The following is a 13,611-nucleotide window of genomic DNA, read 5'->3' on the forward strand; positions in this document are numbered from 1 at the left end:
ACGGGCACATAATGATAATTGCATGTAGGTAGTATATATGCATCAACAAGGCCAATAAAAAGCTGAGTGGCGGGTACATATCTGATCGATCAGTTTGGCAGCTTGGCTGTTCCGCTATTCTGTAGAGTATGACTCCTAGGCACTGCAGGACTAGACTGGTTTGATCTGCATTAAACAATGTCTATGTAGCAAGTTATGGTTCTGCAAGATTCGGCTTACTCACCTCGAGTAAGCTCTTGAGTGCTGTTCAGCTATGGAAACACAAGAACCCGGGAGCACCGTGGAGGGTACCCGTAAATCTGGAACGTCCATCTAGCTAGCTCCTGCCTTATCCTATCCGATGGGATGGATACCTGGTGTTGGTGGCTTTTCGCATGCAGCTCAGTCCTATTTGATATCATGGCAGGGACGATAACAAACATTGACTTGATCCTTGTTTGCTTCTCTCCCTCGAGCTCCTCCTCTTCCTCAGTCCCGTGTTGAGGAATATCAGCTCTAAAAATTCTTGTGATTCCACTCCTGCTCTACCCCGTTATCTTATCCTTGCAGTAGCTGTTTTGAGTAAATCTAGGAAGGAATCGAATTACTTCTTCAGTCTACTTAGCCTCTCTATCTGCGTGGTATCATCATGCCGAAAGTTGTAAGTTAATCTCCGTACCGCCCAGATAATATGATATGATCTAACAACAAGTGTGACAGGTCTGGACTTCAGAGAATGATCGTAGGGTAAATATTTTTCTGCCGCTCAATCCACTTGACTGTTTTTGTGGAATATTACTGATATAAGATTTTGAATCATAGCTTCTCATTCGTCTCATCGAGCGCTCCGCAAAATCTTATGACACTGTGGAATTATGCAAAATCTTCCCAGGTGTGTTTCATGTTCTCGCAAACAATGATTATAGTAGATTAACGGTGCACGCATCAAGGAGCAACCCCTAAAGCCATTGAGGAAAGGATAGCAAAGCTCAAACGGGAGGCTAAGGCTATGGACCACCCCAAGCCGAGAAACCATCCAAAGGGGAAGAGTGGCCCGAAGAAACGACCGCCTCCGGTAGTCCCCAAGGAGGAAGAATGTGCAGTGAAGAAAATTAAGACGGCGGAGGATGAGGATGACAGTACTGAACTTGACGGTGCCGATGTCGACATTGATGGAACTGATGTTACTGCCGATGATGTCGTCGATAACGGTGAGGCAGTTGATACCAATGATGGCATTGGCGCCAATGACGGCATTGACACTAACGATGGCATGTTCACAAACGATGGCAGAGATATCAACGGTAGCACTGATGCTGCCAATGACATTAACACTATTGATAGTATTGATGCTGCAGATGATACAGGAGCTGTAGACGACCTACTCGTGGCGAAGGTGGAAGAAGAAGATGAAGGGGCGCTGTCAGACCGTTCGCTTTATAACGAGCCACTGGCTTCGAGTCCGATGCAAGCGATCCAATCAGTGGTGGGGGTGAAGCGTGAGGTTGAGTCGAACGATGATACGGAATCTGAACCAGAACATGCACCGGAAGGTGATCAGGAAGGTGATCAGGAAGGTGATCAGGAAGGTGATCAGGAGGGTGATCAGGAAGGTGATCAGGAGGAGACGGAGCCGGAGCTGGAGCCGGACGCCAATGATGATGTAGAATCGGAATCTGAATCGGCAGCCGAAGATCCTGATTACCAGGATGATGCTTTTGTTAAGTCGGAGCTAGACTCTGACGCGGATTCGGAGTTTATGTAGTTTTGGGTTGGAGTTATTGCTTGTAGGATCTGGCAATAGGATCTTAGGGATGGTTATTTATTCTGGAAAACGTTTCTTTCTATTCTTATTCATCTCTGGTAGTTGATACGCATGCGGAGAGATAACTATATGTAGTGGAAACTCTTGGTTTACGAAGTTCATGTGGTTTCAAACATCAATTTCAAAAAGATTACTTGTACATGTAGTCTTTAAGGTGGCGTCCCCTATCTAGACCTCCGCGCCGGGCATAAATATCGCCGATATCGACCCTGAAGTTTGTAATACGCGGAATTCATATATAGAAATGGTGGTTTTCATCCATACATATGTTTTCTAAACTGTCAACTGCAACTTCCACATGAGCTCGCGACTACATATACTTTCGTTCCTTTCCTTTCTTCAATATGAGATTATTTAGAATAAATAGAACGATTCAACCACGACCACATGGCCGAAGCACTTGTGGCTTAACGGGCCGGCCCGCCTCTCAGTACTACATGTTATTCAGATCCTTCTTATTCTTATTCATGTAGGGCCTATTATGTTTGAATAAGATTTATCAAGCTTTATTCGGCATTCAATGGCAAGTGATACCTCCCAGGACGGATCTCATATCCCGAAAGAGCTTTATTATTTATCAAACTCGTAAAAACATGACATGAGCCGGGAAGCAGATGATATCGCGGGAATGAATGCAGTCTTCCCATAACTTATTTTTTGAAGGAAAATCATAGAAGCTCTAATAGCACTATAGATAATTGAGCTTCTCCATGTGCTAGGTATTTTAAAGAAATCCCATCATAAGGTATCACTCGTCTTGGCTAATTACCTTTGTTTCTGGAAACCGTGCTGAATATCGTCAAGGATCCAAGGTGCATGTGTTATTCTCATTTGCAAACTGTTTGTAGAGATAAATCAGCTGGATATATGCATGTCCGATGGCGGATCGGAATAGCGGGTTGGCACAACGAATGCATGTGAAGATTAGGTGGGCAACATTGTATGTGTGTCTACACGCATTGACTCCTCGCTATCCCGGGGGATTTCCGATGCGAATTTGATCATCTGTGTTCTCTTTGTAAAGAGTTTTGTTTGTTTTGTTCGGTTGGTAGAGTCTATGCAAGAAATCGTAGCTTTGGCTATTTAATTATACAGGTAGTGTTAGTTTGTAATTGTGTGTAATCAATCGGTCTTTTTGTTACTGTACTTGGGTTCAGGAGTACAATGGAAGATTTAACTAAGCAATAGGGTATATGCAGGGCAATCGGTGGAGAAGCACCAAGGAACTTTGCAGTCTAAGAGATGCCGAAACTAGCATATGTATGGTTACAAGCCGCACTTCAAAATAAAATGGAAACGATGGACAAACCTCAGGCTCCCCGATGCCGTCGTGAGCTATGCTCCCTTTATACGATCTGTCGCTCGGTGTTCAGTGAAGTTGCACACTCAGCAGCTTTAGTCCAAATACGAGCCCTAGCGCATATATTTTGCTTTGTTGTTAGCTCAGATATAGAGCACAGCTCCAGCCTTGCAAACTCATCCAAAGCTTCAAGGCACACAAATTATTCCGGTCGTTGTGAGCATCGTGAGAGCCTCTTTGGAGCGCATAGATTAGAGCAACTACTCAGATAATAGCTAGGTAAGAATCAAACAACCTGATACGGCTCTCAAACTTCTTCGTCATAATAACATTGATGAAACGCAGTCACAGGAGACCCAATTGGACCGAGCCACAGGAGTAGCTAAATTCTCAAGCTCTATTACCAAGTTTGTCGGTTATCCAATATGAAGTGGAATTGTAAGTCGACCACATAGATTAGACCAGGGTTTAGTGTATGTAGTACTAATGCCACCACGTCATATGTATAGCTGCTGCGGACCAACACCTCCTCCTTGCCATTCTTAGCGCTCATAAAGTGATTGTTGATCACAACCGTGTTGCAAAGATTGTTGGCTGCACTGCTCGTGCATGTGAGGAACGTATTAAGAAGCTCCGAAAGCTTGCGAAAGAGTGTGGCTACGAAACCAATCCTGCCTCGAAGAAGATCAAAAAAGCCGGGAAGGGTGGAAAGGACGGCTGTAAGGGCAAATTCATCGAGGACCCGGATATGTTTCTGTATCGAAAGGGCATTGTTTCCGATGACGTTGAGATCAAAAAGGAAAACAGAATGATCAAGATGGAAGCTGTCAAGAGGGAGTTTGGAATGTTCAATTACGACGAACACGGACATGAGTTTGGGTATGAGTACGGCGACGACGTGAAGCCCTTCATAAAACAGCAGGGGATGGAGGATCCATCCTTCCTATACGCGGTAAGCCCAAGCTTCAGGGGTTTGGGCGGTTCGTCGACGTATGTGAATACAGTTGATGGCCTTGAAATTCCGCTTGGGGTACCATTGGAAATTTCCTGCGAATCCCCGGGTCCAAATTGTGGCAGAGGAAAATCTCCCAATTCCTTTACCCCACCTCCGGTAAATGGGTCTCAGAAGCCCCAGTGGCGTATCCCCTCCCCTCAAGTATCTTCCCCCAGGGATGGGCACCTCGAGCTCGACCATGAAGACGAGATCGTTGAGATTTGCGCAGCATCTAAGAAAAACCCCATGGTTATCAACGATGATGATGGACAAATGGATATCTCCAATAGGGCTGATCAAGTAGCTTCCTGTATTTTGTGATTATGATGCTTTCGCTAGGACGTATTTAGAGATGGGGATTGGAGAGGATGGAAGGCTTATTTTGGGGTATTCCTGTTATATATGCCATATGAGCTGATATTAAGCGAGAAGGGGTAATATTTGCAGGGACTGTGCGCATGTTTCTCTAGACGTTGGTTGAACTCAACTGATGTGTTGCTTTTGTTTTGTCAGAACAGGTGGTGAGTGGACAAGTACGTAGTAATTCGCAATAGATAGACCTTTCGCCAATATACTGAGTAAGCTTTTAAGGCTTGTCAACTAGATTAAGATTCTCAAATTGATTACACTCACTTTAGGTGCGGCGATAGAGCTAAAACCCAATGAGTAATTTTTTTTACAATCGTTTCCTCCCTATTATGAAAATTCGTCCCATACAAATAAAATAAATGAACTCCTAGATAACTCAAACATTTCTCCGATATTGCTGATTGCTAGAAATCAAAGTTTCCTAGGGATTAGGACTATTAACGCGATTAATTAAACACTAATTAGGTTTAAGTGGTTTTCTTCTCTCGATCGTCGTTCTCTGGTACTTCCGTCGTCTCGATATCTTGAAGAGCTCTGTATATCCGTCCACTGCACCACCAGGCAAAGAAAGTGACCAGAGTAATCATTCCTATAATGGGAAACAGGGACTCTGGAATGATGTTCATGAAGTAGGGATCAAGGACTAGTCATTTAGGAGTTAGTTGCTATATCTTCCGGGGCGTGGTAGCCATGGGAATACGAACTTATTTCAACGCCAACACTGTCCGGATTCTCCATTCGATACTTGTCGGGCGTGTAATAAGCTGCCACTGCTCCAATCTCCAAATAAAGTAGGGAGCGCGGAGCTTCTACGGCATGATCAACCTCATCTACTGTTCGCAATGGCGGAGGTGCTCGAGAAGAGTAGGACACTAGGCTAGTGATGAGACCCGGGTCTGAAAGAACTTGAAGAGGTGTGTATAGCTTGAGATGGAAATTTGTTGGTGACTAGATTATTTTTGCTCTGAGTAACGAATCTTTGGGAGTTCGGTCAAAGCTACAAATCGCGCCTTTTGAATGTGCACTCACGGTAGCAGCCCAACATAACCGAACTTCATACCTCTTCCCAGGCTTTAGGTGATCAAGGAGAACCCATTGTTTTTCAAAGGGGACGAACGAAGTATTCAATGCTATTTTCAGATTATGACATGGGCTGGTGCCGCAAAGAGGCGAAGGTGTAAGTTTATGAAGTCCGAGATTGAGAGCTTCTAGCTCAACCGACTGCCCGTCGTTCGCACCAGTGAACAATAGTTCGTCTTGCTCATGTGGGGCAACGAATATCTCCTTCTCGGTATTCGCAGAAACCGAAGGCAAAAGGGCCAGGCAAAGTAGCAGCAGAAGCAGTGATGGAAATACAAGCGACCGACACTGAAGCCTTTGGCTCCAAGAAGCGTTGAAGATCATGTTGAGTGAATTGGCGAGCAGGAACCGGATGTAGTATGTACATACATTCAGCTCTCCGCTGTGGGGGGAGAGAAGCACTACCATGAGGTCGTGCACGGCTGTGGTTGCGTGGGTCAACAAGAGCACAGGAAAGTTAAGGGTTGCCTGTCGCTTAACTGTAATTGGCTAGCTGCGGCGTCTACCTGACAAACCGAACCCTTCGACGCGAAAAAAACAACACACACCCTGTTCAACCCACAGACCACAGACCGCCTCCTTCACCCTCTTTTTCTATCCTGCTTCTCTCCCCCATCCCATCCCTTCTTCTCCCTTTCTCTTCATCCATCCTCCAACTTCACGCCTTTTACGACTCTCCTAATCAATCAATCAATAGCACCACCTCTACCACAGTACCACTTAGTATAATCATTCATCATGAGAGAAGTCGTTTCCCTTAACGGTTCGTATCCCCGCATCTCCTATCTAGACAACCTGGTTGCCCCTGTCAGCTGTTATCAAGCTGCTGTTGCCCCTGAAATTCCAGGGGTCCATTTTACTGATATTTTTCAACAGTCGGACAAGCTGGTGTTCAGATCGCCAACTCTTGCTGGGAGGTAAGTTATCAAGCTTGTAAATTCCCCAGTCTCAGTAACTGACTTGTTTGATCGCTGTAGTTGTACTGTCTTGAGCACGGTATCCAGGTAATTCAGCACCCATAGAGCCGTCCATCAAATGCATTTCCAGAAGCAATTGGCCAGCTTCACCGCAATGAGGATTGTAGCTAATATGTCGTTTCTAGCCTGATGGTTACCTTACCGAGGAGCGTCAAAAGGGGCCCCAGGACCAGGGATTCAGCACTTTCTTCTCTGAGACCGGTATGTCACGAGAATTCACCCTTGGGCCATTCTGCACTCTGAGAATGACAATCCCATCACGTGATTCGGTGCTAATAGACAATATATCTCCGCAGGTCAGGGAAAATACGTCCCCCGTACCATCTATGTAGATCTCGAGCCCAATGTCGTTGATGAAGTACGAACGGGTACCTACAGGAACCTGTTCCATCCCGAGCAGATGATCACTGGAAAGGAGGATGCTTCCAACAACTGTATGTTTATCGTATTTTTGGAGTTTTGACTGTGGCAAATGGCTAAAACTATTATTTAGACGCCCGTGGACACTACACCATTGGAAAGGAGTTGATTGATCAGGTTTTGGACAAGATCCGCCGTGTTGCTGGTTTGTTCCATAAGTTACCGGTCTGTTCTAGAATAACGAACTGACGATTTATAAGACAACTGCTCTGGTCTCCAGGGTTTCCTCATCTTCCACTCTTTTGGTGGTGGTACCGGTTCTGGTTTCGGTGCTTTGTTGATGGAGCGTCTCTCTGTCGATTATGGCAAGAAGTGCAAGCTCGAGTTTTCGGTTTACCCTGCTCCCCAGGTGTCCACATCCGTTGTTGAGCCTTACAACTCTATCTTGACCACCCACACAACTCTTGAGCACTCTGACTGCTCGTTCATGGTTGACAACGAGGCCATCTACGATATCTGCCGTCGCAACTTGGATATTGAGAGGCCCAACACTGAGAACCTCAACAGATTGATTGCACAGGGTATATAACCCTTCAAATAACGACCTTTTTTTTGCCCGGCTAACTGTTCGATTAAATAGTCGTTTCTAGCATTACTGCTTCTCTCCGTTTCGACGGTTCCCTGAATGTCGACTTGAACGAGTTCCAGACCAACCTTGTCCCATACCCTCGTATTCATTTCCCTCTCGTCTCATACGCCCCTGTCATCTCTGCATCCAGGGCCTCGCATGAGGCCAACTCTGTCCAGGAGATCTCCAACTCCTGCTTCGAGCCCCACAACCAGATGGTTAAGTGCGATCCCCGCAACGGCAAGTACATGGCTACATGTCTCTTGTATCGTGGTGACGTTGTTCCCAAGGAGGTTCACGCCGCCGTTGCCAGCATCAAGACCAAGAGGACTATTCAGTTCGTTGATTGGTGCCCAACTGGTTTCAAGATCGGTATCTGCTACCAGCCTCCTCAGTTTGTGCCTAACGGCGATTTGGCCAAGGTTAACAGGGCTGTGTAAGTTTTTCCCAATGTGTTCTATATATGATTTTAGACTAACGTCAAAAACAGTTGCATGCTCTCCAACACCACTGCCATTGCTGAAGCATGGAGCGCTCTTAGCAACAAGTTCGATCTCATGTACAGCAAGCGCGCTTTCGTCCACTGGTACGTTGGTGAGGGTATGGAGGAAGGTGAATTCTCAGAGGCCAGAGAGGATTTGGCTGCTCTTGGTAAGTTTATATTCTCAATCTACTTTCGAATCCAAGTGCAACAAATGCTAATAACCTTTCAGAGCGCGATTACGAGGAGGTTGCCACCGATTCTCTCGGTGAAGATGCTGAGGAGGCCGAGTACTAAGCAGCAAAAACAACTATTTTCTTTTCGCTGTGGTGTGGGTAGTTAGAGGAAGTTTGCCATAAATTTGGACGCGGCATAAAATATCACGGCGAATGGGATGAACTGCATATACTGTTTTTTGTTTTTTGTCTTGAATGGAATACGAAATTGGAGATAATTTTCTTTACATGGTTCCCATTTCCGTTTTCCATTCTACATCCCCTTCGTGATTTTTGTATCGCTTACTTGATTTAACTGCTTTCTCTATTTCTTTCTTGTTCCTTTTTTAAAATAGCCTTATGCTGTACTGCGGAATATTCCGAGACAAGTAGGGGAGGTATTTAATCTCACTTTTTCAACTGATCTTTTTGTCCCGATATCTGTACTACGTGATTCATCAAACTCGGCCTCCCTCAGCATTTAACGAAAACTGAAATGCACTTCTTAACTACAAGGACGTACATACTGTCACCCATTTCCCGCACTGTAAACGCCGTAGGCAGAAAGTGCTTCATCGTTTTCATATGTTTTCCCACAGGGCCCTATGGATAGTTGTAGAGTAGCAGGAACCAGGAACCAGGTACATACATACATGTAGTAATATAGGGCTGTGTTACCAGGAAACAATAGCTTTGTCCTGGACCCGAATTAACACCCAGCCCTCACTTTGTGAACTCCCAAGTAAGGATGCGCCAATTGGGATCCCTTACTACCCCCCCTTACTAACTGCGATCCTTACTACCATTAACTGTCGGTCGAGACTTGGGATGCAATCCTATATACACCCGTAATTAGCACGTGCGCATTGTACTGTGTAGTTGGTGCCGGATTAGGAAAGGTTTGGGCCGAGTGATGGGTTGTGAGGCGGCGTGGTGTACTCCGGTTATTGTTGGTGAGGGGGTGGAGTGATTGCAGGGTGAGCAGGCCTGGGGCACGGAGGGTGTGGGGTAATTGTGGGGTGGGCAGCTGGGTGGTTCTGTATGGAGGGATTATTGTATCTAGTGGTTACTTTTGCAACAGTGAAGCTTTACGATAGAGATGGGTTTATAAGAATTAGGCGGTTTTGTATGAAATTTTTATAGTAATAGCTACGGTAAAGCCTCAGAGAGATGTGCATATTTCATTGAATACATGTAGTATATAGCAACTAGACCGGTCTACATATCAATCTTATTGAAAACCATTTGCATGTCCAAATAAAAGTCGATCTACAGTCCATCGTCGGTTGTGTAATGGCTCATCCATCTCTGTAGTTGGGTTTCAACGAATTAGCTAGATCTGGAAAGATGATATTCTCAGACGACTTACACTGTCCCATGGCCTCGAGGAATCCGCATATCTCAGATCCGTCGCCAAACGGATGATATTATCAGGGTCCTCATTGACCGTGGCCGCATGAATCATAAACGGGTTATGGAACACCACATCACCCTATATCGAATATCCCAGTTAGTAAAAAAAAAAAAACCTCGAAATCTATACAGTAAACATCTCCAAATACTCACGGCCTCATAATCCGCCACCAACCACCTCTTCCCACAAGCCCTCGCAAACCCCTTCGCCCCATCCGTCAACAACCCACTATCCATCATATTGCGATTAAACGCATACTTCCTCTCCTCCTCACTCATCCCTGCCTCATCCGCCTCCCTCTTAAACTTCTCCTCCAGCTCCTTCCCCAGCTCATGGCTGCCCTCAAGATAAATAAGTCCCCCACCCTTCACCCGTATATCCCCGATCGGCACCCACGCCGTGATTGCCGTCGGCTCCCCATGCCGCAGGAAGATCTGGTCGTAATGCACCCCGATCGCCGTCGTCCCCGGAATATTATTCCTCAGCAGCGTCCTCCGCAGCACAACCGTGTGCTCCCCCCACCCGCTCATCTCCGCCACAAACTCCCTCAACTTCGGGTGCTGGCAGAAATCGTCGGCATACCAAGGCTCGGTGTGGGCCTGTAGGGCACGCTCGACAAACTCCTTGGCGAGCGGGTTGGGGTATGTGTTCTTGACGGTTGCGGCGCCGATGCCGGGGAACATGTCGGGTGTCTTTGTGGCGTCGAAGATGCCGTCGACGGCGGGGGTGTTGGGCTTGAGGAGCCCGGTGGGAGAGAGGAAGGTGAAGTACTTTTCGCGCATGGTGAGGACGTCGGCGCGCGGGAGGAGGCCCTTGATCCAGAGGTAGCCGTCGGTAGTGAAGCGGTGGCGCATCTCGGCGGTGGGGGTGTCGAGGGGGGTGGGGCGGAGGGGAGCGAGGTCTTGGGGTTCGAGCAGGCCGTCATTGGCGAGGAGGGGGTGGACGGTGATGTCGTGGGAGAGGGTGGGGGTGGGCTCGATTCTGGAGGGCATTTTGAGAGCGTTTCGGGGGTGGCCTTTGGAGGGAATGGGAAGCTGTGGAGCGGATGGAGAGCTCAGCTGCTGAAGCTCTACTTGTATAGCTGTAGTGGAGGAAGAGTAAGAAGAAGACTCAATAGGTAAGATTAGGATGGACGGATGGTTCGATTACGAAGGAGGAGAAGAAGAAGAGAAGAGGCTGTCCTCGATCTCTACTTATACGCCCAAGATAACACGTCGAGTCAAGCCAGACTGCGGACACCGTTCCCAAGACCACCTTACAAGTAGCTAGTGGATAGCAGAAGATACAAGCAGTACTCAATTACCCACGGCTAATACTCGGACGAGCCCTCTCTGCTTCCAACAGGGATTCCTGATGTCACGAGCACATCACATCTGTACTTCAAGTGCTTGACGCCCGCAATTGTCATGCCGGACACATGGCCGAGAATAAATTGTTGTGGGGGCGGAAAGTAAAGTAAAAGTGGAGATAAATCATTTCCAGGGTCGACTCGGCAGTACTAGTAACTGTCGTTCACGGGGTATTGGCGGATACTGGCTGATGGCGGACAGGGCAAAAAAGAGACAGCCAAGCCAACTTTTACCTGCAATTCGCCAACACCCAGTATCCGCCAATACCCCGTGAACGACAGTACCGCATCCCCCGCTGATCGACAGTAGGGTCTTGGGGGCTCTCGGTAGAGTGCCACGCGGGATCCCTGCTCGGAATGCATGGTAGATACTGCTATTGTACTAATTTGAAGCTCTCTGGATAACAACCCTGTTCTGAAGGTTTACCTTCTTTTTTTTTAAAACTTTGGTCAGTGCTGTGTTAGTAGTCTATCTTCGAGGACTGTAAAGCAGGAAGAATACTTGTGCAATTGAACATTAGCACACGTCAGGTAGCCGCCAGTAATATTTTGCAATGTGCCAATAAACGTAGACGTTAGCGTACGTAGGACATATATCCACATGTATTAGTAGGCCCCTCTAGCCCCCCCCCCCCCCTTCCCAGGTTTAGCGTATCTTCTAGCAATTCGAACACGGGCTTGGCACCATGTACGGACTTTATGGCGGCGAGTGATACTCCATGATCGGCGCCCCCCCAAGTATACATAGTGTTAAGAGTCAATTTGTCACTCGTGATACTACATACATAGATATATAGCTGTTCCACGTACGAACTGTACTGTTCATTACCTACCTGCCTACCTGCCCAGCTGCCCAGAAACCTAGCTAGCTAACTAAAAGAGACTGCTAATTACAATACACGAGTTATACATATTTTCGACTAAGGAATAGTGGGCTAATCATCTACATAGTCCTCATCGCCCTCACTCACCACATCCTTCACTACAACCACTACATTCTTCGCCCTGCCCCTGCCCCTGCCCCTCCCCCTGCCCCTCCCCCTCCCTCCCCCTCTAACCGCCCTCGCGGCACCCCTCCCTCTACTCTTACCTCTGCCCCTCCCCCCCAAAATCTTCTCCACAAAGTCCTCCTCCCCCCACAACGTCTCCGCCGGTCTCGCATTATCAAACCTGACCTCGGCGCCCTCAAACACACTCTTGACCACCGCCAGCCACTTCTCTCTAAACGCCGACCTCTCCCTCCAGTCGATATCCGTGAGCATGCACCACACACTCAACGTCCTCAACCCTTGCATCTGCGGCACTGCGTGCACCACCGATTCCAGGAAGCGCTCGCACTCGCCCGATGACCAGCGCCTTAGCGACGTGGCCTGCAGCATCTGTAAGCTGTCCGGCCACACGGGGGTGCATGTCTCCGGGAGGAGCTCCGTCTCGGCTCCCTGCCCGTCGAACGTCAAGTGCAGCAGCCCCGCCGGGAGCGAGGCCGTAAAGGTGAGGGAGCAGTAATGGCACTTTTGCACAGATAGGGAGCGGAGGTTCTGGCACGCGGGAGAAGCCAGGAGGGCGCCGAGGTCGTCGCCGGTTAGGTTGATGCAGCTGGTGAATTGAAGTTCGTGGAAGCGGTTGGCGGTGGTGGTGGAAAGGAGGTTGAGGAGGCGGGTGTTGACGAGGTAGCAGTTTGTGAGGTCGAGGTCCGTGATGCGGGGCATGAGCGCGAGTATATCTGCCATGTGTTGTGCATCTTCATCGTCGTCGTCGCTGTCGCCGGCAAAGCCTTGTATCTCCAACGCACGCAGGGCTGTGAAGCAGCGAGTTGTGATGGCACGCAGGTCAGTATAGTCCAGTGATTTTGGGATGAGGCTGCGGTCCCATCGCCAAGTGTGCAGGCGGGTGGTGGAGTTGGAGGCCTCCAGCGCCGTCCATAGGGTATCTGGGTATCGCCAGCGCGTTGGATGGTCGGCGCTGTGGACGAAGCGGAGATGACGTAGGCCAGTGCAAAGGTGGAGGAAGTCGGCGAGATCCCAGGGGGTGCCGGAGAGCTTTGTGGTAAGGAGGGGCTCGACCTCGATAGACAGGGCGCGGATCTTGACGCCGAGGGAGGGGCGGGCACGGAGGGTGGCGAGGAGCTTGTGCGCGCGCGCGGGTGGGGAGGTGAGTGGTGAGGAGTAGAGAGTAGCGATGGCGGGGTCGTGAAGAGCACGGCAGAGGGTAGCGCAGGTGAGGAGGAAGGCGGGCGAGGTATTGGGAGGTAGCTGCGAGAGGATGTTGGTGAGGACGTGGTAGGGGAGGGCAGACAGGCTGTGGCGGTGAGGGTTTACGGTGGTTCTCGTGCTCGTGGTGGTGGTGGTGGTGGTGGTGGTGCTGGTGCTGGTGCTGGTGCTCGTGCTCGTGTTGGTGGTGGTGTTCTTGGAGCGCCGTTTGGGGGCAGGCTTGGGGTCGATGTCACTGACGACTCGGTCCACGTCCAGTGCTCGTTTCTTGGGCGGCATTCTGGAGATGTCTGTAGTAGCTACTGCTAACTGTGTAGGTAAATAGACAATGAAGAAGATGAGATGTCCACACAGGAAGGAGAGCAGGCTGAATAGACAGCGAAGAAGACGAGATATCTTCGCAGGAAGGAGAGCAGGCTGAATAGACAGCG

The 13,611-nt window shown here is 48.6% G+C and overlaps 6 protein-coding genes across 6 annotated transcripts; 3 read left to right on the top strand and 3 right to left on the bottom strand.

The window, feature by feature from the left end:
• Positions 1–628: 628 nt before the first annotated feature.
• On the top strand, positions 629–1,744 carry H6S33_011198 (uncharacterized protein; the record flags this gene model as incomplete). Its single annotated transcript, XM_044843081.1, has 5 exons — positions 629–640; positions 700–726; positions 802–871; positions 930–1,190; positions 1,275–1,744. 5 exons carry the CDS (start codon positions 629–631, stop codon positions 1,742–1,744), a joined length of 840 nt encoding a protein of 279 aa, XP_044695966.1.
• A 1,785-nt stretch (positions 1,745–3,529) lies between these two features.
• On the top strand, positions 3,530–4,419 carry H6S33_011199 (uncharacterized protein; the record flags this gene model as incomplete). The annotated part of the gene is made up of 2 exons (XM_044843082.1): positions 3,530–3,542; positions 3,614–4,419. The coding sequence occupies 2 exons, from the start codon at positions 3,530–3,532 to the stop codon at positions 4,417–4,419; spliced, it is 819 nt and encodes a 272-aa protein (XP_044695967.1).
• Positions 4,420–4,934: 515 nt separating this feature from the next.
• Positions 4,935–5,871, bottom strand: H6S33_011200 (uncharacterized protein; the record flags this gene model as incomplete). The annotated part of the gene is made up of 3 exons (XM_044843083.1): positions 4,935–5,110; positions 5,172–5,415; positions 5,497–5,871. The coding sequence occupies 3 exons, from the start codon at positions 5,869–5,871 to the stop codon at positions 4,935–4,937; spliced, it is 795 nt and encodes a 264-aa protein (XP_044695968.1).
• A 414-nt stretch (positions 5,872–6,285) lies between these two features.
• On the top strand, positions 6,286–8,290 carry H6S33_011201 (uncharacterized protein; the record flags this gene model as incomplete). Its single annotated transcript, XM_044843084.1, has 10 exons — positions 6,286–6,310; positions 6,424–6,464; positions 6,525–6,551; positions 6,650–6,725; positions 6,821–6,958; positions 7,018–7,089; positions 7,145–7,465; positions 7,525–7,948; positions 8,003–8,163; positions 8,226–8,290. The coding sequence occupies 10 exons, from the start codon at positions 6,286–6,288 to the stop codon at positions 8,288–8,290; spliced, it is 1,350 nt and encodes a 449-aa protein (XP_044695969.1).
• Positions 8,291–9,477: 1,187 nt separating this feature from the next.
• H6S33_011202 (uncharacterized protein) lies at positions 9,478–10,614 on the bottom strand (the record flags this gene model as incomplete). The annotated part of the gene is made up of 3 exons (XM_044843086.1): positions 9,478–9,516; positions 9,578–9,700; positions 9,775–10,614. The coding sequence occupies 3 exons, from the start codon at positions 10,612–10,614 to the stop codon at positions 9,478–9,480; spliced, it is 1,002 nt and encodes a 333-aa protein (XP_044695970.1).
• Positions 10,615–11,905: 1,291 nt separating this feature from the next.
• On the bottom strand, positions 11,906–13,459 carry H6S33_011203 (uncharacterized protein; the record flags this gene model as incomplete). The annotated part of the gene is made up of 1 exon (XM_044843087.1): positions 11,906–13,459. The coding sequence occupies one exon, from the start codon at positions 13,457–13,459 to the stop codon at positions 11,906–11,908; it is 1,554 nt and encodes a 517-aa protein (XP_044695971.1).
• Positions 13,460–13,611: the final 152 nt, after the last annotated feature.

Source organism: Morchella sextelata, assembly GCF_020137385.1.
Source record: "Morchella sextelata strain SCLS chromosome Unknown scls_6, whole genome shotgun sequence".
Taxonomy (NCBI): domain Eukaryota; kingdom Fungi; phylum Ascomycota; class Pezizomycetes; order Pezizales; family Morchellaceae; genus Morchella; species Morchella sextelata.